General features: G+C 40.8%; 1 protein-coding gene across 3 annotated transcripts in view; it reads left to right on the top strand.

Moving 5' to 3' along the window:
- The window catches only part of PEPD (peptidase D), a 145,049-nt gene that overhangs the window by 67,141 nt on the left and 58,127 nt on the right, over positions 1-19,781 (top strand). For all 3 annotated transcript variants that reach the window (XM_027701541.1, XM_027701543.1, XM_027701542.1), the window contains 2 exons: positions 12,696-12,764; positions 19,300-19,377. In XM_027701541.1, coding sequence (XP_027557342.1) covers positions 12,696-12,764; positions 19,300-19,377 — 147 coding nt within the window. The remainder of the gene's footprint in view (positions 1-12,695; positions 12,765-19,299; positions 19,378-19,781) is intronic.

The raw sequence follows: 19,781 nt of genomic DNA on the forward strand, positions 1-19,781 counted from the left end.
GTGTGCCTTCATCTTCCTGTTGGGAGAAGGAGCCAGGGGTGGTGGGTAAGAAATCTTGTGGATAAAGAGAATAGATGATGTCATTTTGGTGCAAGAGCTTGTGTGTGTCTCCCGACAGACAGGGCTCTGCTAGGCAGTTTCACGTCTTGACATAAACAGTTTCAAGCCTTAAGTAGACATGTGGCATCAGGACAAAACTTCTTCTTTCATTCTCCTGACAGATCTAAATATTATACTGTTAGCCAAGGACTGTAATTCTTGTTTTATTTGCTGGTAGTGGAGGCTCTGCGGTGCCAGGAGTGGAGTGACTGAAACATCCTTAGAGTTTGAGGCGTGCAGTGAAATGTTAGGCTCGTTTATAGTTGGTTGATATTATCTTTCTAATCCTTACAGTTTTAATTCTTTCTAACAAAAAGCAGTAGATCTACAGAAACTGATGAGCACTGAGCTGGGCAATTTTCTGTGTGTCACTCATGAGCAGGCAAGTGGATTTATCAAGCCTTGTGTGACAGCTTGAATTGTTAAAAGTTCTGTTGAGAGTGTTCTTTCCCTTCACTTTCACCCAGATGATGATTTGTACTCTGGAACGTGGACTAAGGGAATCACAATCAGCATTATGGATTTATTCCTGAGCTTAAGAGGTGTTGGAATCATCTCTGCTGAATGCATTCTGTTTTGCTCCCCAGGTCTTGCAGAGGTCTTTGTTTTGCAGGTTGCACACTGTCTTCTTAGGAGTTCAAATTAGTTAATATGTTTTTAAAGCTTTATTCTCATGGGTTTAGCTTTGCAAAATTCCCCATGATGAGCAGAAGACTCATGTGTGTTGGAGTTTCCAGGACAGCATGAGAGGGGACATCTCTTGAAAACACTTTCTGGTCCTGTTGTATTAGTTTGACTTGAATTTAGCTTTCTGGTCTGTTGGGGCAGAGGATTGTTGGAGACTCAACAGATTAGTCTGGACACTTTTAGCCATATAAAGTAAAGTGTTGATACATGTTTTCTTTACTCAAAGTCCTTTTCAAAGACTTGTAAGTCCTCTCTAGATTTTTACAACTGATAGTTCATAGCCCCAAGAATAGATCCTTGGAATCATCTCTCAGGGTTGGCTCTCAAAAGAGTAATTCCAGAGGATGGAAGAGGCAAGTGTTTGAAATTCAAGAGACTATAAAATTGATTCTTCCATAAAGAAGTAATTTGTGGTAAAAGGTGTAGTCCTCTGGGCAGCTATTCGCTCATTTTATGTGACCAGGACCCTTGAAAAATGGTCAGAAGGATTAGAGAAGGACACCTCTGATCTGTTATTTATCTGTACAAGCCAAGGAAACTTTTCTTTTTGACAACACAGTATCTGAGAGGAGACCCAACCAAACACACCATCTTACTTGAAGCTTCTGGGAACAGGGAAAATGCCATCTTAGGAAAAGTTTGGAGAGTGTTGTGGAGTTAACTAGAAGATTCTGAAATACTTACTCAGCTTTTCTATATTTAGTTGCATGTTCTCTGGTAGGGAAGCAGCAACGCACTGCGGTACTCCAGGAAGCGTGTGGGAGATCCAGGCGGGGTTGCAGGGTTCTGAATTCTGGGAAGTAAAATTGTTTGGCATGAGCCTCCTCCAAGAAAGTATCCTCCCAAGAGGATGTTAGTCACCTCTCCCTTTCCAGTGTGCTAGACTGGCTCAGCACGAAAGCAGGTGGCCAGCTGGCATTTCCTTCTGTGTCCTTGCTCTGGTAGCCAGTCTCTGTGGACTGAGAAGGAATCATAGCATTTAGTGGCCAAAGTGCCATCTTTAAACAAAAGCAGCTACTGGTTCATTTAGATGAACCAGTAAATTAAGTTGAAAGTAAGACAAGCTGTCAATATATATCTGATTAGCTTCTGTCAGAATGCTGTTCCTGGGATTGGCCTTATAACTGTCCTTCCCCAGCGCTTCTAACAGTTGAAATATTTCTTCTTGTTTGATATTACTCTGTGTGCAGTCCTTCAACATATTTGTCCTTGGCCTCAGTACTGCCAAGGCATCATGAGGGACAGGAAACCCAGTGATGGGCTGGGAGAGCAACTCACATGAGGTGATACAGTCCTGACTGTCTGCTTGTCACTTGTGTTGGCACTACAAGATTCCTGACGTGGTGGAACAGCAATCAGGTGCCAGACAAAGTAAGTCTGAGGTGGTTTTTTTTTCCCAAGTTAGATCTACTGCCATCTTTTAAAAAGTAAGGAGTGTTCTCGATAAACCTTGATCAAGCTCATTGCTACATCAGCATTTGTCCTTAAGTATGAGTACAAATATATTCCAAATGACCTTTCCACACATGCTCTTTCAAGGAGATACAGCTCATATACTCCTCATAATGAGCTGTTGTTCTTGTTATTTCTTCAGAGTATAAATGGACAGTGCACTTTATAAGGTAGTAAAATGTATTTCCTGCCCCCAAGAGCTTGCTCTTTAAGCAGGAATAGACAAAAAGGGAAATGAGAGGATTTATGTAAACCAAACTAGACAGCAGCTTAAGTCTTGTTGTGTGGTTATTTCAGTATTTGTATGTTCAGTGACTTCCTGATAGATGCATGTGGTGAAAACAACTATCACAGTGTGTTAAATGCTAAATATTTTTAGAGAAAACTTGAAATAAACTGGAATACCAGCAATTTCATTAATATATCCAAACAGGAGAAACTAATGTATGAAAATTAAATTTAATATATCTGAGTCAGTAGAAATAATATAATATACCTTTTGGAATATTTGTAAAGTACAATTTAATGGGCAAACAGACTTCTCCTATAAACTCATTGGTTTCCTCATGTCAGATTCAGATCACTGAAAGCAGTGAAGCCTTAAAACTGAATTTACAGTGATGTATAACTACTTAGAACATGCAGAGCTTAGAAACTTCTTTAATAACTGTAATTTATCACATTTTAGTTTGTCTTAGAAAAGCAAAATCTATTGTAATAACTGGCAATTTTAAATGTTGAATTGCTGCAAGATATTGAGTGTTCCTGATCAGCTGTCTATACTCTGTGATTTAGAAAGAAATAATTTGTTCCATATTTGCATTGAAAACTGACTTAGCCATAGTAAAAAACAGCTAAACCTTTAACACTGTTGTATTTATAAGTCTCAGCCTCCCATTAATGCAGATAATGGGTTGCTGGCTGCAGTCAGCATGTGATGTTCATTCACCACCCTCCCCTCCCAGATGGAGGCAAGGGGATACCCTAATAAAATGAAAATTCATGGCTCCTCCAATAACTAAAGCATCCCTTGGCTTGTGCAGTTTCCTAAAATGATAAAGGAATGAAATAGGAAAATTGGTAAGATGCCACCTTCTATTTTTTCCTAACTAGCAGGTTTTTAGTGGCCTTGTGCTTTGAGCTGAAGAAGCTCGAAGACATGCAAGTGCAATAATAAGGATAAAGCATTTCTCTTTATTATGGTCAGTTACTACTAATCTCCTTTTAGAGTTTTAACTGGGATTTATAGGGATTCATTTGTGGTTTAGGTTTGGAGATAATTAAGTACCTTTCTGCTGCAAAGAAGAAATGGAGAGAGAATTGGCTCAGAGCTAAAGAAAGATTCCGGTACTATCGCATATATTAAACTTTCTTTTATTTGGTTGTCACCCCAATAGGAATGATTAGTGGGTTGTAAAGAAAGAAAATGTATTGCATTACATCTATTAAAGCATGTTTTATATGTAACAGTAATTAAAATATAATTGAAATCATGAGTTCTTCTAATTATTGGCTTTACATAATGCATAGTTAAAGAGTGAGCATCTATAAATGTGTCCTTTTTACACATCCAGAAATGGTTTGCTGGCAGCATTTTAATTAAAGATGGATTAGTTAAAATGCAGTTTAATCATTCTGTCATCAAAGGATTTAGACCTCATTAATTAGCTGTTGATAAATAGGTTTAAACTACAAAAAATTTAATTTAAAATATGCCAGTTGTGATCTAAAATTATTAGAGCTGGAGATGGAGCAATGAGTCTAAGAAAAATTCGTACCATCTCTTTCTGTAATATTAGATTAAATATGAAATGTAGACCAGTGCAGAACTTAGTTCTGCCTTGTTGGTAATGGATGAGACTCCAAGTGGTCATTAGAATTGGTGAAGAATTAAAACAGACTCTTTTTAACGATCATTGCTTTGTAATGCGGCAGTGGGATCCGTTTTCCATTTTTGTATTTGGTGAAGATTGAAAACTCCTTTAAAAATCCTTCTACTCTGGAAAATGGATGAAAATAAATCCTGGATTCAAGGGTTTATAGTTTCCTCATTGCTGTAGAGGAGCAGTGCAGGAGAGCCCCCACTACTTCTGTGAAACCATGGGGCAGGGCCAGACTGGCAGAGGCAGGAGCAGGAACATTGGGAAGGTGATGTGAAGTTGTCACAGTGTAGGAGGACAAGTTCCCACCCTAAAGGGTGTGCTCTGTGCTCCTGGTGCCAGTGCTGAGCCCCCAGATGGAGAGCAGCTGAAGGGAACTGTTTTCCTTGCTGTGGCAGCAGCTTCCAGAGCTGCCCACAGGGTCTGGTACTCTGTTGGTTACCACAGGATCTCAGAATGTGCTGAGTTGGAAGGGACCCACAAGGATCATCCAGTCCAACCCTCAGCCCTGCACAGGCCCAGCCCCAAGAGTCACCCCCTGTGCCCCAGAGCATCATCCAAACCCTCCTGGAGCTCTGGCAGCCTTGGGGCTGTGCCCACTGCCCTGGGGAGCCTGGGCAGTGCCCAACCAGCCTCTGGGGGAAGAACCTTTGCCTGAGATCCAACCTGAGCCTGCCCTGACACAGCTCCAGCCATTCCCTGGGTGCTGTCCCTGGTCCCCCCAGAGCAGAGCTCAGTCCCTGCCCCTCCTCTGCCCCTGCCCAGGCATTGGAACTGCAGGGAGGTCTCCCCTCAGTCTCCTCTGCTCCAGCTGAACACACCAAGTGCCCTCAGTGTCCTCATATGGCTTCAAATCAAGGCCCTTCCCCATCTCCATGTCCCTCCTTTGGACACTCTCCAATGGCTCAATCCCTTCCCTCCATTGTGTCCCCCCAAACTGCCCCAATGTTGAGGTGAGGCCGCCCCAGGGCAGAGCAGAGCGGGACAATCCCCTCCCTGATGCCCCAGGACAGGGATGTCCCTCCTGGCTGCCAGGGCACTGCTGACTCAGGGACAACTGGCACCACCAGGACCCCCAGGGTCCTCTCCCAGCTCTGCTCTCCAGCCTCTCAGTCAGTTCAGCTTCACTCCTTGCAATGGTTTGACCATGGCTGGAATCCCAGTCAGGGCAATCTCCTGTGCTAGTCAGGCTTTTCCATCAGTTCCTGGTTCTTGGACTGGCTGGAGGATCTGGTGCAATCCTCTGGGTAAACCTTGTTTGTGTTCTGTGTCACAGCCCCTTGACAGACTCAGCAGCTCTGGAAGAGGCGAGTCCTCTGCTGGCAGAGCACACACCTTCTGCCCCTGAGCTTCTGCCCATGGGAAAAACAGAAAGAGAGGTAGACCTTGGCTTGCAAGTCTGTCAGAATGCACATGAAACCTTTATATTAAACCTTTGTATTATGACTATCTTAATCAGCTTAATTACTGTGAAACACTAGCTGTATTTCAGCAGGATTGATAGTTAAGGATTTCAATAGCTTAATAGTCATAATATTTGAATCCACAAATCAGCTGGGTTTTATGCTGATGAGTCAAACAATTTTGACAAACAATAGGTGACTTTTCTGAGTAAAGTTAAAAGAGTTTCAGGAAAATAATAATTTGACAACCATACTTGAAGACTTTCTTAAAGGCTTCTTGAATGTTAATTTAAAGGTTGACTTACTGAGCAGCTGTATTTACAGAGCAGTCTGGTAACTGTGCTATCTCTAGGGTACCCATTCCATTGTCTTGCCAAGCTTCTGGAAAAGCAGCAGCTGAGTATGAGTTATAGGTTTACATAATGATTGTTTGCATTTGAACATTTGTAATGAAATGGCTTAGCTGAACTTCTGTGAAAATGTATAATTTGATGAATTTTCAGAGTGAGGTAGAGAAATGTTGCACCAGCATAGAATCAGATGAAAGACAAATCAAGTGAGAGTGGGTATATGCACTTCCTTAAAACCTCTGTGAAGGCTCTTGCACTTTCCTCATAATGAAAAAAAAAAAGCATTTAAACTCAAACAGACCAGTTAGAAGACACTTACACCAGTCTGTCTGGGAGGGAGAAGGGGAGATCATTCCACAGGTATTCTTAAACTACTGCAGTATCATAGAGTCAGTCACGTTCTCTGACCCCAAAATTATTCAAAAATTCTAGGTTGATAGGGGAAAATTTTCTTCATGTGGAATAGTTAAAAGGAAGAGCCATGAAATTAAAAAATAAAAAAGAAGTGCCTGTGTGTGGGTGAGGAAAATGCCATTCTAGATTCCCTAAATTCACCACCCTTTGTAGCTTAGCCAAAAAGATGAAATATCAGCTAATGTCATATAATCTCTTCAGTTATTCTTTGCATAAGACAGGTGATTTATAATTCCCAATTATGCAATTAAAATGCTAATTAGCCCTCACCTAAACTCTCTGTTCTTGAACTGAGATTATCAATTACCTTCAATCATTGCAAATCACATGTGACATATGTGACAGTGCCGAGTTTTGTATTATTTGTGGACTTTCTCTTTCGTGTGTCTCTGGTTTCCAGGAAGCATTAATGGCTTTACCTTGATGGACTTTGTTTCCTGAAGGAATGGTATTCCTTCCCATCTGTGTTGTTTTGTATCTGAAAGTGTAGCTGCATTTTGGGGTTCCTGCCCTGAGCTTTGGCTTGTCATCGATTTTAGTACAGCAAAGTAACACGTTTAAAAGTCCCAACAGGAATTATTTATTACAGAGGTGAGCCCACCTACTTCTGTGCTGCTTCTGCACAGCTCTTCCTTTCTTCATAAATGTTCTGTGCTCTATTCACATTAATATGCTGCCAGTTTCCTGTGCCATACCTGCTTGCCAAAATTACAGTTCTTCTGTTCCTGCTGAACTCAAATAACATTGTTCTCTTCTAAGGTTCCATTATTATGTAGAGTTTGCTGCACATAAAGAAAAATAACATAGTTTAAAAAAAAAGCAAAAATGAGAACAGAATCCAGACATTAGAATTCAGAAGGATCAACATTTAAAAAAAAATAACACATTATTTCTGCTTGTGCATGATAGAAATTAGGACAATTGTAAATAGGGATGCTTCAAAGTACAGTTACTTTCAGTATCTGTGGTTGATAGGAAGCTTCAGCAGCTCTACTCCCTGAGCATGCAAAATAACCCAGCCAGTGGTTTGAATCGAAAAGTTTCATTAGAAGTAGTGCAACCACTTAGCTTGAGAAGTCAGTGCATAGGAGTGTTTTTGTTTCCTGTTGTTCATGGATCTGTAAGTTCTGTTCTAAACAATTTGCAGGCATGTAGAGCACTTAAATAATAACATTGCTTTCATAAATCATTAATTATGTTGTCTCCAAAGTGCAGAATAACTTTGCTCATCTGCTCGTAGTGCTATTTTTCTTGTTCTGCTGCAAGTTTGTAATCCATCATTTGTTAATTAATAGTTGGATTATTCCTCCTACTCTTCTCCACTCTCCTTCTTTACCCTTTTGCCATGAAGTACTGCTTTTTTTTTTTTGCTTGTTTTTGTATTAAAACAACTTCAGACTTGTTTGGCAATACTGCAATGTGCTGTTGTGAACTAAATGAAAATAGGATTAGATAGGCTAAGCCTTTAAGCATCTAGTTGCCCACGGAAAATACCAGAATAAGTAGGTTAACAAAAAAAATACACTGTATTGAAGAACCTCACCATGTCTAGTGTGGGATTAAGGAAAGCCCTGCTCACTTTGCTCCTGCATTCACTGATGGGATGTTAGTGACACCTTCTCTGCTTTCCTCTGAGCATGTTTCTTCCAGCCTAGTTTGATGTTAATTTTAAATGCTTTAGGCATCATGGACAAATTATATTTGCTGTGGGTTAGCAATTTTGTGTTATTTGGGCTTTATAGCTTTTTTGTGTGTCCAGATGATCAAAAGAGTGGCTTTTAGTCCTGGTATAAACAGAGATCAGCTTTGGAATATTTGGCCTTCTATGAATCCTTTAACAAAGGTTTGGATTTTAGCCTGTCTCATGGCTACACTTCATATTTACACCATACAAAAGCATAATGACGCAGTCTAGTTGTAATTCAAAAGTAATTCAGTGCACTGATAACTAACTAATAGATATTCACCTACATCTTCCAGTTGTATTCCATTAAAAAAAAAGGAAACTATAAAAAAATCCTCCAGGTTTTGTCCAGAACTCCCTTAAGCTGCTGTGGTTTCCAGTTTATAGCTCAAACCCACCTGCTTCCATTTCAAGGCAAGTCTCAAGGGCTGTGTTCAAGGAATACTATTTTTGAAGAGTGTAAAGGTGTCTTTTTATTAGGAGGCAACTTTCTCAAAGGTGCAGGGAGAACATTATTGTTGCTTTGAAACATCCTCAAAACAGTGAGTGATCCAGTGTGAAAACTGTTTTATATAAATACATTTTCAGTAAAAATACCTTAAGAAGATACTGACCCAGGAGTGTCCTTGACTCTTCTGTACTTGTGTGCTTCACAGGGCTAGGTGACAGCAGAACTTTTTGATACACAACCTAAAATTCTGGTTTTAATACATCCTTTTGCCAGCTATTCTTGCTGGTTTTTGTTCCCTCTGTGTCTCCCTTTTCTCCATACTTACTACTTTTTTTTGTAATTGCAGTTCTTACCTGTTTTGTAAGATATAGGTTAAAATGCTCCATTGGATTTTTATTTAGAATTTAAATCTTTTTGATCTAGAAGCGTCTTGGTTTCAGGATTGAATAGCTGAGAAATGCAAAATGTGATTTTCTTATGAATACTTATTATAAGTCAAAAAGAGCTGATGACAAGAATTAAGATTAGAGATTATTTGTGTACATCTTTTGGGAAATAAAAATAACAGTGCTGAGTGTGTATGGATGTGTTGTATTCTGGTGACAAGGAAGATGTGAAAATAAGCAAAAAGTGTTAGAGCAATCATTACAGATAGTTCTATCCCTCCTGCTTTAAGTGCCTTTATTCTGCAAATTCACTGAAGTTAGGAAAGCTGTTGGCATTAAAGTACCTTATTTTACATTCATAGCAGACACCTGATTGTCATTGTCAGTGTGCTTTGGTAGCACTAAAAACTGGACCAAGGGTGATCATGTGTCACAAGCGTCATTGTCAGAATGCTTTTGATAATTTGTCAGAAAGACTGTTCACAGAAGGTTTTACTTTAGTGGCTTTTTGGACTGTTTTGAACTTGAGGCTTTTTAAGCATTCGGGAGTTTTGTTTGGATGTGTGCAGTGCTCCAGGAGATCTGAAACGTAGCAAGGATATACTTGTTCTGTTATTTGTGATGATGAAGAATCCATTATTTCTCTCAAGTCACTGTAGTCAGTGAGGCAGCTGAGACTCAGAGCAGTGGGGATAACACTGTCTTGTGCCTTGGCAGGTTTGGGAGGCTGGGGCAGGTGCACTCGTGTCAGATTTACCCGAGCTGATGGTGGCTAATGCTTGCCTTTTTTTTAAGTTAATGGAAAAAAGAGTGAGGTTTTTAAAACTACCTTCGTTCTCCACATATTGTCAGTCAAAGAAAGTGAAGTTTTTGGCAAAAAGAAAAAGCACCAAACCCAGGATGTGTCAAAAGCAGGGCAAGGCCCATGCAGCACTAGCAAATATCTGCATTTAAAGGGAACATCTGAGAGCCAATACACCAGTGGTTGGTCTGTAGGCACCACCATGGTAAATAACACCTACACCCTCTGGAGAAACACTGCACAAAGCATGACAGGGAGCTTTGAAACCCATGAAAAAAAAGGAGAGAAAGAGATGCTTAACTTCTGTGTCTCTGTTGGTTGCATTAGAAGGTCATGGCAAAGCATCCAGCACCAACATAAAACTGACTGGAGACACACACCCTCCAATCAAAAGGACCAGGCAAAGCTCAAGATGCAACATTTGCAATGCCTGTGGAGAGACAGATGGAATTATGTTCCATCCAACTGTTTCGGACTTTATACTTTTGTGTTGCACTTTTGGATAAAGACTCTTGCAGAGTGTGGTCAGTGTAATCCTGGTGTGATGAAGTCCAGTGGCAGAATCTTCATGAACTTCAGTGGAACTGAAGGACTTTAACTACAAAATGCTGGCACCTTCTCTAATTCTATATATACACTTTTCAGCTTTGAAAAGCCAGCATTTGCCATTAAAGAGATACCCAAGCCTTCACTTGTCTGTGCCATATTATATAAGGATGTTGGCTCTCTCTGATGGAAATGTTGGATATTTTCTTTTTCAGCTGCATGAACCTGTTTGTAATGAGTCATACCCCAAAAAAGTAAATTCGAAAAAGTAATGTGAGTGGTTTTACTAGCAGAAAACTCATCACCTGGCAAAGCTGTGCTATCACCAGCTCAGTCTCTTAAATAACTGCTTCTTTCTTACTCTTAAAAAAAAGTCCATAATGTTTGATGAAACAATCAGATTTCTTTTTTAGAAAATAAAAACAAAGCTCAAGCAACAGCTGGGTTATACGAAGCATGTCTTAATTTACTTGCTGCTTTTTACTGCTAATCGGGGAGTGCTGCAAAAGGTGAATACTATTACTCAGCTGCATAGTTTCATATTAATTGCAACCATGAATATGTGATCAGTTGTCATATGGAAAAATAAACCCTGCTATCCTGCATCACTGATGATGGAAAGATGTTTACAGCCTTCATTATTTCATTTTTAAAGCTCTTTAGAAGGTTACTGAAAGTTGCTGTTTAGAGGACACAGTTTATTCAGTCATTTAAAGTGAAGGGTCTGTAAAATACACTAAAAGTTGCTTCCTATATATACATATACATATATATATATACATATACAGTATAATTATTGTGCAAAATCTTTGTGCATGGTGTCATGTCTTACAGAGTAGACCTTGCCTGCAAGCAAATGTTTCCATATAAAATGTCCATTTTTGTGAAAAAATGTGTGTCAGACCAAATGACAGTTGAGGTGATAAATTTCATTAGCTCAATTTAGTGATATCTCTGCTGTGCTCTCACCATGTCAGAGTTTACACTTCTCTGGCATTTGACCTACTCTTTGCCATTATTCATTTCTGGGGCAAAACAAACCTACTATTTCTGCCTTGTAAACCACAGTGTTTTGAGCAGAAAAGAGGTCCTGTAAACAGCATCTCCCTACTGAGTCTCTAAACAGAGGGTTTTCTTTTTTCCTGTGTGATTAATTTGTATGTTTTGTTTTGTTTCTCTTTAAATACTGTCATTTTGTGTCATTTTAAACTCCAGTTTGGATTTACAAGCATGTAATGCCTTTAATGTCCTTTGAATTTGAATTGTGTTCTGTGGATTTCTGCTGCAGAAGGACAGAATCACAACATCTCTATTCTTTGAATGGCACCATTATCACTCTGTGTTAATGAAATGATTTCAGTTTTACAAGAAATGAGGTTTTGAAATGCATTCAGTATTATTAAAGGGAATTAGATTGTAACTAGAGCGTATTTCAAAAAGAATAGAAGGATCCATGATATATGCTTAGCTCTTAAAGCAGCTAATCCTATATTAATTGTGCTTTGGGCACATCTGCCCTCATGTGAAGGGGACTTTGACAGTGAAGATGAAAATGTTTTAATGCTTTTTGAGGCCAAACAGCTCCTCCAGCAGGATGGCAGTGCTGTGTTGTACTGATCTTTATAGGCTGAGGAGACTCAGCCTAATGTTACCACATTATCTTCTTGCTCTTAGGATTGAGTGTTAATTTTTTCCCCCCTGTTTGGACAGGGGGACCACGGAGGTATTTAGGTACCACAACCTGAAATCGAGTAGTCTTGTATTTTCTCTGTTGTGCTACAGACAAGAAAACATGAGACCATCCATTCCAGCCTGGCCTGTGGCACTGGTGGAAAGGACTTGGTTTTACATAGTGGGACAGCTCTGCTGGCTTGTCTGGGGAGGAGGGTGAACAGCATAGTCAGAAGCAGATCAGGCTTTGGGAATATTAATTCAACTTTCAGCAGAAGGTATCTGTGAGGTGGTAAAAGTGAGAGGGCTTTTGCTGAAATTATTTTGAAGAGCTTTGTCCTGTCTGGCAAACTCCTTCCCCAGTGAGGGGCTGTTTGGACTTCACTTTTCCTGAATCTACATGCCATGGACTGAAGGCAGGAGGAGTGAAAATAAGGATCACAGATGTGATTGTGTACCTCAAATACAGCAAGAAGTGGTTTTTTTCAATTCCACTTCGGAGGGTTTGGCCAGCTTCAGCATTTTAACTGTTACCATCCTGTTCATTCTGGGGTCAGATGAACTCCCCTTTGCCAACAGTAATTTCCTTTTCTGCATGGAGTTATTAAGGAAAGCAGTTGCCATTTGGAGTTACTGAGCTGCGCTTGAGCCCCTCTTCTCTGTTGCAGAGTTGCTTAATGGCTCTGTGGAAATGCTGAGCTCTGGATGGGGGGGAATAGGAGTGTTCAGCTGAGCAGAAACGGGCAGAGAGCCTCGCTGGGGAGCTGGGGATTTACACCAACCCAGCTGTACTCCAGCAGGGCTCTCTTTTCTCCCTGTCTTGTGGTGATTTTGCATAAATCATTAATTACTGCCTTTCTGTCTTGGCAGCCTGTTCCAGCACTACTGCTACACTCGGGGGGGGATGCGCCACACCTCCTACACCTGCATCTGCGGCAGGTAAGTCGGTGCCTGACACTGAGCTGGGCAGTCTTTGTGGTCAGTGTCCTGCTGGATATTTTAAAAATTGTTCCTGTTAGGCATGGGATGTGTTTACAAGTGCCACCAGCGTGGGTTCTGACCTGTTTCCACTGGAAAAGCCAAAGAGAAGTGGATAGCGCTGTCTCTTAAAGAAAGAACTTGGTCATAGATTCTGCTGCACTCAAGAGATTTCCCAATGACTGCTGCTGCCAAGATCATGTTTATGCTCACATCTGTGCTGCAATTGGCTTTTTTATTAAATAGGGTTACAGAGAAGGGCTTTAGAGCTATTCTCTGCTGCTCAAAAATACTTTCTTTGAAATACACCTTAAGTATTTAATATAATTCTCAACATTCTTTGTCTCAAAGGTTAGAATACGATTAAAATAATCTCTTTGGAATGTGGAAATTTTTTGCTCTCTTTCTCTTGCTGAAGAGTTAGTGTTGAAGGTTATTGTGTTTAGGAAAGTAGTATAAAAGTTCTCCCTGCAGTTGTAGAAATGCACAAGAGAACAGTGTAGGGTACATGCTGAAGAACAGCTGTGTGCTTTGTGCAGAGATTAATCTTACTTAGTGGAATTAATCTAATCAGAGATATATGACAGTTAGATGAAGCATGTATGTTGGTGTATATGTTCCACTTGTCATTCTCCTGCTACTGAGAAATATTTGCCCTACACTGAAGTCACATACACTTACAAAAGGTAATTTTTACGTTAAAGACAATAATGCTATATTGCTGTGGAGATAATAAGGACAATTAGCACCCTCACTTCTTTCTGCTGTGTACTCAATTGCTTGTTTGTAAATGCAATTTTCCAATTTATATGCAAAATTGCAGTGGGAGCATGAGCAGTCTTATGGAAATTGTGTATCTAAGTTGTCTGAAAAGTTTCCTGGTTTGAGTACCGTCATATAACTTGAGAATTACATCCCACTGAAATGAGACTCCATCTCTGCTGTTGCCACAGGTGGGGATGGTATGATTTTTCACAGCCTTAATGACCTCACATTCACTTATAGTGGATCAGAACCTGTGCTACGTGGTCAAAGCCTACAGTCACTTTGCTAAAGCTATAGAAATATCCCAAATATGCTGTGTGGTAGGTCCCTGTGACCCCTGGGAACAGACTAACTCTCCACAGGACTGACAAATTCAGGACTCGCATTACATGACTCAGGGAGCCCAGGAGCAGAAAAGCTCCAACAGTAGTTTAGAAGTGGGTGATGACAGGAGCTTCCTGGGTGTCCTGTCCCACCACACTGGGGGGACTTAGCAGGGCAGGGGAGTGGTGTTAGAGCTGCCTCTGAACTACTGGAGGATTTAAAACAGAGAATGGAATGAAAGATCCAAACAATATTGTGACTCTGTTGTAGTTGGGAGCTGGCATTGCATCCTGCCACTAGAATTAAAAGTGCAGGCAAACTTGATTAAAAAAAGAAAATTACATGAGATAGAACACGAAGACCTTTGTCTGTAAATTTTTGTATTCTGACTATGAGTGAGGAAGTAAGAATGAATATTAGCAGTTTTAAGCTAGGTCCTAATAAATGAATGAATTTAATTAACATAATAAGGCAAAAATAATAGACAATTTTATTACCATGAAAATGTCATGCATTGTAAATATTTCACTTAACTACATTTACAACTAAAAATAGCTTTTGCAATTAGGATTTTTGAGTAGTCATGTTTTATTTTATTCATGCTGAGTTTTGTATTTTCCTGAACACTTAAAACTGGCATATTTTGACAGGATCTTTCCTTCTGAGATTACAGGCCTGATAATAATTTCCACAGAGGAGAATAATCTTTTACGTAGAAGTTTGTTATTCACATTTTAAAAAAGATACTCACTAAGCTGGAAATCTGGAGTAATCAATACAATATTTCTGTACAGAAATAAATCACCTGTCACCTGATGAGTGTCTGCATTTGTTACTGTCCCTGTCCAGTGTTATATTCTGGAGGAGATAGTAAATGGACATATGCTTTATGTATTCACTAATATTATCAGAATAATCACATTGTTTAGTATTACAGGGCATCACCCAGCGAGGTTAGTCCTGTAGTTGGTGATATTTTCACACTGTCAGCTTGGGAGTGGTTTGAAGCACTGAATCACCCAAGTGCAATTAAAGGAGAATGGAGCATTTGATAAGAATACTTGGATATATTTAGCACTCATCTACCAAGTGTTGACTTCCAAGTAGTGTTCAAAGGCTAATGAATTATTCCTTGCAGTGTCTTAGGGTACCAAGTAACCATTTTTACAAATGGGAAAACAAAGGTAATCCATTCACAGTGTGTCCTGGTGATGCTGTGGTGGGTGGCATCCACTGGGAAGCAGAGATTCCAACTGGAGTTGGGTGGAGGTGGAGCCATCAATATCTCTGCAACCACCACAGAAGCCGTGGTCAGCTGCTGCTTGGTACTGCAGCAGCTTAGACTTGTTCAGATCTTCTTGACAGATGTCTCTGGGCAGATGACAGCTCTCATCAGATGATACCAGTGATGGGGAATAACACTGTGCGGTAGAATGCCTTCCTCTATCTGAGGATCTCCGTGAATGAAGCTTTTTGGATAAGATCAGGATCCTTACTGAATCTGTTTTTCTTTCTTTCATTTCAGTACAACTTTGTAAGATTTCATGTCTTAGATGAAAGAGTGGAGAGAAGGGCTTCCTTCTGGATTGGTTCTATGATGATTTAAATCATGGTGGAAGTAGTTTGTGGTTTTAGTTAATGGTCTGTTGGTTTTTCATTGATGTTCTTAATGTAGAGCTAATAGCTGCACTTTTTGTAATGCTTAATGCTCAGCATAGTCCTGTTCTTAAAATATTGCTGACATTCCTTCTCTTTCTTCTAATAATTTGTTTTCAGGGTGCTTTCTGATCTAAAATGTATCTTGGGGGTAATGGGAATCTCTTCCTGCAGTTTGCATTCTCGGTGGTGTTAATTTGCATCTCATGCAATTCTTTCTGTAACAAACACATCTTGGGCACCAGTTCGAGGCAAATCATTGAGGGATTAAAAATTGATAGACAGAAACCTCTTGGAAGGTTTTCCAGGTTGGCTGCCTGAAGGCAAGCTCTGGCACCCCTGCATGTGGTGGTTTTGCTGACCAAAAGGAAGGCAGCAGAGCTGCCAGTGATCCTCACCTCCCCACAGCACTTCATCTTAATCCCCAGCTTGGCAGTCTAGTGCCAGACCTTTCAATTGTTGCTTCTTAAATAGCTTCTACAGGAAGGCTTGTTTGCTTTGCCAGGTGCTGGAGGTTTTGTTTAAATTGTTTGAAGCCACCTTGGAAGTTCTGTTGAATCGATGTGAACAATTTCTGGCCAGCTGTAGCATTTATCTTGTGGGTACACATCTCTTCTGTAACACTGCTCTTGAAGCATCTTCCTGCCTTCATCCTGGGGCAGTGGTGAAGATGAATCCTGTGGGGGAGGTTGGTCATGCACCTCTTGGCAGGAACCAGCTGTAGGTGTTTTAGTTCAGGTCAGAAGTGCATTTCTGAGGCGAGCTGTCCCACTCATCCTCAGCTGCAGGGCCTGCTCAGAGCCAGGGACCAGTCCTGCAGTGCACATGCTGGATTTGTTTTGGGTCAAAAACAGCTGGGAGAGCTTTCAGAAGCAGATCTGCTGTGCCTTGGTTGCTAGTGGGTGTTGAGCCCAGGGGACCTGCCTGGAGCCCGTCCCTAGGGCGCAGAGACCTTGCTCCAGTCACTCCAACCCTGCAGTGCACATGGTGTGCATTTCTGGTCCTCAGCACCAACTGTGCTCTCCTGCTCTGATCCCATGTGCACAACAGAGCCGAGATGTGCGTGACAGATAAGGAGCCTCAAATGCCAAGAAAGATTGTGGCTCTTAACGCTTCACTAACGGTGCTGAAAAACAGATTTTTCATGCATCTCCCGTCACAGTTGGTGCTGAACCTTACAGAAATATTTTGTAAACTAAAACCTTTACGTTAAAATGTGCAAAAGAAGTCCCTCATCTTTGTATTTTCAATGTCTTTTGTTGAAAGTGTTCGTACAGTCCTCAGAGTTGAGTATATGATTTATTTATGCCCTGGTGTGGTGTATGACACCGAGGGTGCCAACATAAACAAACTGTCTGCAAATACATTAACATGGAGACATGCCCTTAAGCTTCATGATAATTTTTTAAACGTTGATCATAAATATATGCATGTGCTGTTTGCTTCTCCTACTTTATCCCCGTTTTTGGAGGGAGAGAAGGAGTAGTATCTGCAGCTAAAATCCTGACAGGCTGCTGTGCAGTGTCTGTGTGGGCATGGCAGCTCTTGGTGGGTTTTAATTATTTTTTGTATTTTTCCTTAAACACCAAGCACGTGAGTTCACAAGCAGTGTCATGCATAGCACCAAGATCATTCCAGTTGTGTCCAGGTGGGACTCTCCCAAAATCTGAGCCCTCCCCCTGGGAAAGAGTTCTTCAGGCAGGAAATGATGCTGACAGTCCACGGCAGAGGTGGGAGCAGACTGCTCTGCTGTCACTTGCATGTGCAAGGAGACAGCTGAGCCAGGGAACACAATTCCCACTGTACACCTTGCCTGGCACAGAAGGCCCTTTTCTTTCCATTGCACTCCATTGCCCTATTGCAGATTTTTTTCTTCATGTAGAGAAAACTAATTGTGAAAGTGTCCTGGTGTGGAAAACTATTCCAACAGTGCCCAGGAGACAGGACATCTCAGAAGGAAGCTCATGTCTATCTTTATCCTGTATTCAAGCTTTATGGGGCCATTTCTAGCTGTCTGCACAACAACAGAGGCTCCCAAGTCCAGTGTCCAGGAAGGAAAAAGCATCCAGCCAGTTGTGAGACTGTGTTTAAGCCATTGGGCCAGCAGAACAAAATTAACCTTAAGTCTTAATTCCTAATTCTGTGGGGGTTTTAAACTCTTGATTTAACAACTTTAATTTTCCCCTTTGGAGTGTGTATAATTTTAAGAAGTACACTTTGTACCAGAAAATCATTCCAATGATTCTGAAATATCACCCTTCCCTGCTTTATTACATAGTGATTCTTATATGCTAAAAAATACTTAACAATAAATACTTATTGTTTTCAAAACATCAGTGTAGAATTATTCTAAGATCATCAAGTCCAACCATTAACATGTCCCCAGGTGCCACATCTACTTTTTAAATCCTTCCAGGAACATGATCCAGCCATTTAGATTGAGAGCCTGCAGAAATTTACTCCTTTCTACTCCACAATCACTGTTTATGGAGTTACTGTATCTGAATGATTGATGATCTGTTAAATACCCAATTGATCACAAGTACTTAATGTATCTTGAAGGTAATCTCTGTTTGGATACAGTGCAGCTTGCTGCTTTTGTAATTGCACATATCTGAAGTCTAATGTGAGAAGTGTGTCAGATGTCACATTTACTCCAGGTACAGCAAAAGATTCACTGAAACTGAGCCCCAGGTTCCTGTCACCTGAGATGTGAAGCTGTTCCACCATCACAACGTAAAAGAATCAAATTTGGGCAGGGTGACCTATATGGTTTTGATGAAAGCTGAGGTACAAACTGGCCAGTCAGCTGGAGGGGTCAGAGAGATCCCACAGTGACCCTGTCCCAGCACATGTATTTTTGGATGTGATATAGTTCTTCTAGCTCTTTGAAGAGAAAAAGTGAGAGCATCAATCTGAGGAGAACAGTAAAAGAAAAATAGGTAGAGCCTGAGATCTTTAGCAGCCTTTTAACTGACATTTTATAGACCTGGGGGAGTATCAGTAGACAAGAGAGGATGCCCAGGGCAAATGTAGGTCACCAAATGGATCACAGAGCTTCAGAACGACAGAACAAGGGTCCATCCTTCTCTGGAGCTGTTTTATTCTTGAGAAACAGCAGTTTACTCTGAAAGATTTCCAGGAATAAAAATCTTTTCTTTGTAATGTGATTTTTTAAATAAGAGGTAAGAAAAGAGTGACAGTTTTCATACCTGTTACTTGCTGCTGACATTGTATGCTGGGAAGCTCCCCGAGCAGCAGGCAGTGCATCCACTCCAGCAGAGACCACCAGAGGGAAACTGGAGCTGTTTCCCTGGACAGCTCAATTTTTCCAGTCCCACTGATTCCTAGAGCATTTCAAACATGTCAGATTTTACTCCAGCAGAAGTTAGTTTGTTTTACCCCTCAGACTACTTAACCTCAAATAGGGAAAAATATCACTTAGTAGTTTAAAAAAAAATCCAGATGGTAACAAACGGGTGTAAGTTGAAAGATTGCTTGTGCATCATTCCTTCCTTTACACTGTCATGGAGATAGGAAATATTCATATGATCTGTGCCAAGTTCCTTCTGCTCCTTCCCATCCCCAACTCTGCTGCACCAGTGGCTGGGCAGGGCTTGGGAGAGCTCTCACAGGCTGCTTCCTATATGAATATGCTGATGTTTACAGTGTTCCTTCTCATGCTGTGTGAATGTGTGTGTTGATGTTTCTTCTCCCACTAACTGTGCTGCATTTTCTTGCTGCCTCTCAGTGGGGAGAACTCCTCTGTTTTGCACTACGGCCACGCTGGAGCCCCGAACGACAGGACTATTGAAGATGGAGACTTGTGGTAGGTAAAGGGCTTGGGTTTGTTTGATGTTTCTGTTTCACTACTGCTGATTCCATACAGGAATTGTATGTACTCTTGGAGCTAGTTAGTAAAATGATGGCTGCATAATGGTCAAAGTCGAAATCTTGAAAACAGAATGTAACATTGCATGCAAAACTAGTCTGGTTTCCTCCAAAAGCCCTGTGTACCTGCATCTACAGCTGAAAGGGAGGAGGAGATACTGTTTTAAAACACTTCCAGGCCAGAGGCACTTAGAATTTAATTTAAGAAATGGCTATATCCTAAGTACAAGGGTAGTTGCAAAACTTGGCACCTGGGTTTGCTCTTGAACCTCAAATCCAAACCTCAGCTCTGATGGTGGGGTGGAGGATCATGAGAGCCTTGGCTGCTTTTAGAGAATTGCA

Source organism: Neopelma chrysocephalum, unplaced genomic scaffold (assembly GCF_003984885.1).
Source record: "Neopelma chrysocephalum unplaced genomic scaffold, ASM398488v2 Primary Assembly neopelma1_159, whole genome shotgun sequence".
NCBI classification, from domain to species: Eukaryota; Metazoa; Chordata; class Aves; order Passeriformes; family Pipridae; genus Neopelma; species Neopelma chrysocephalum.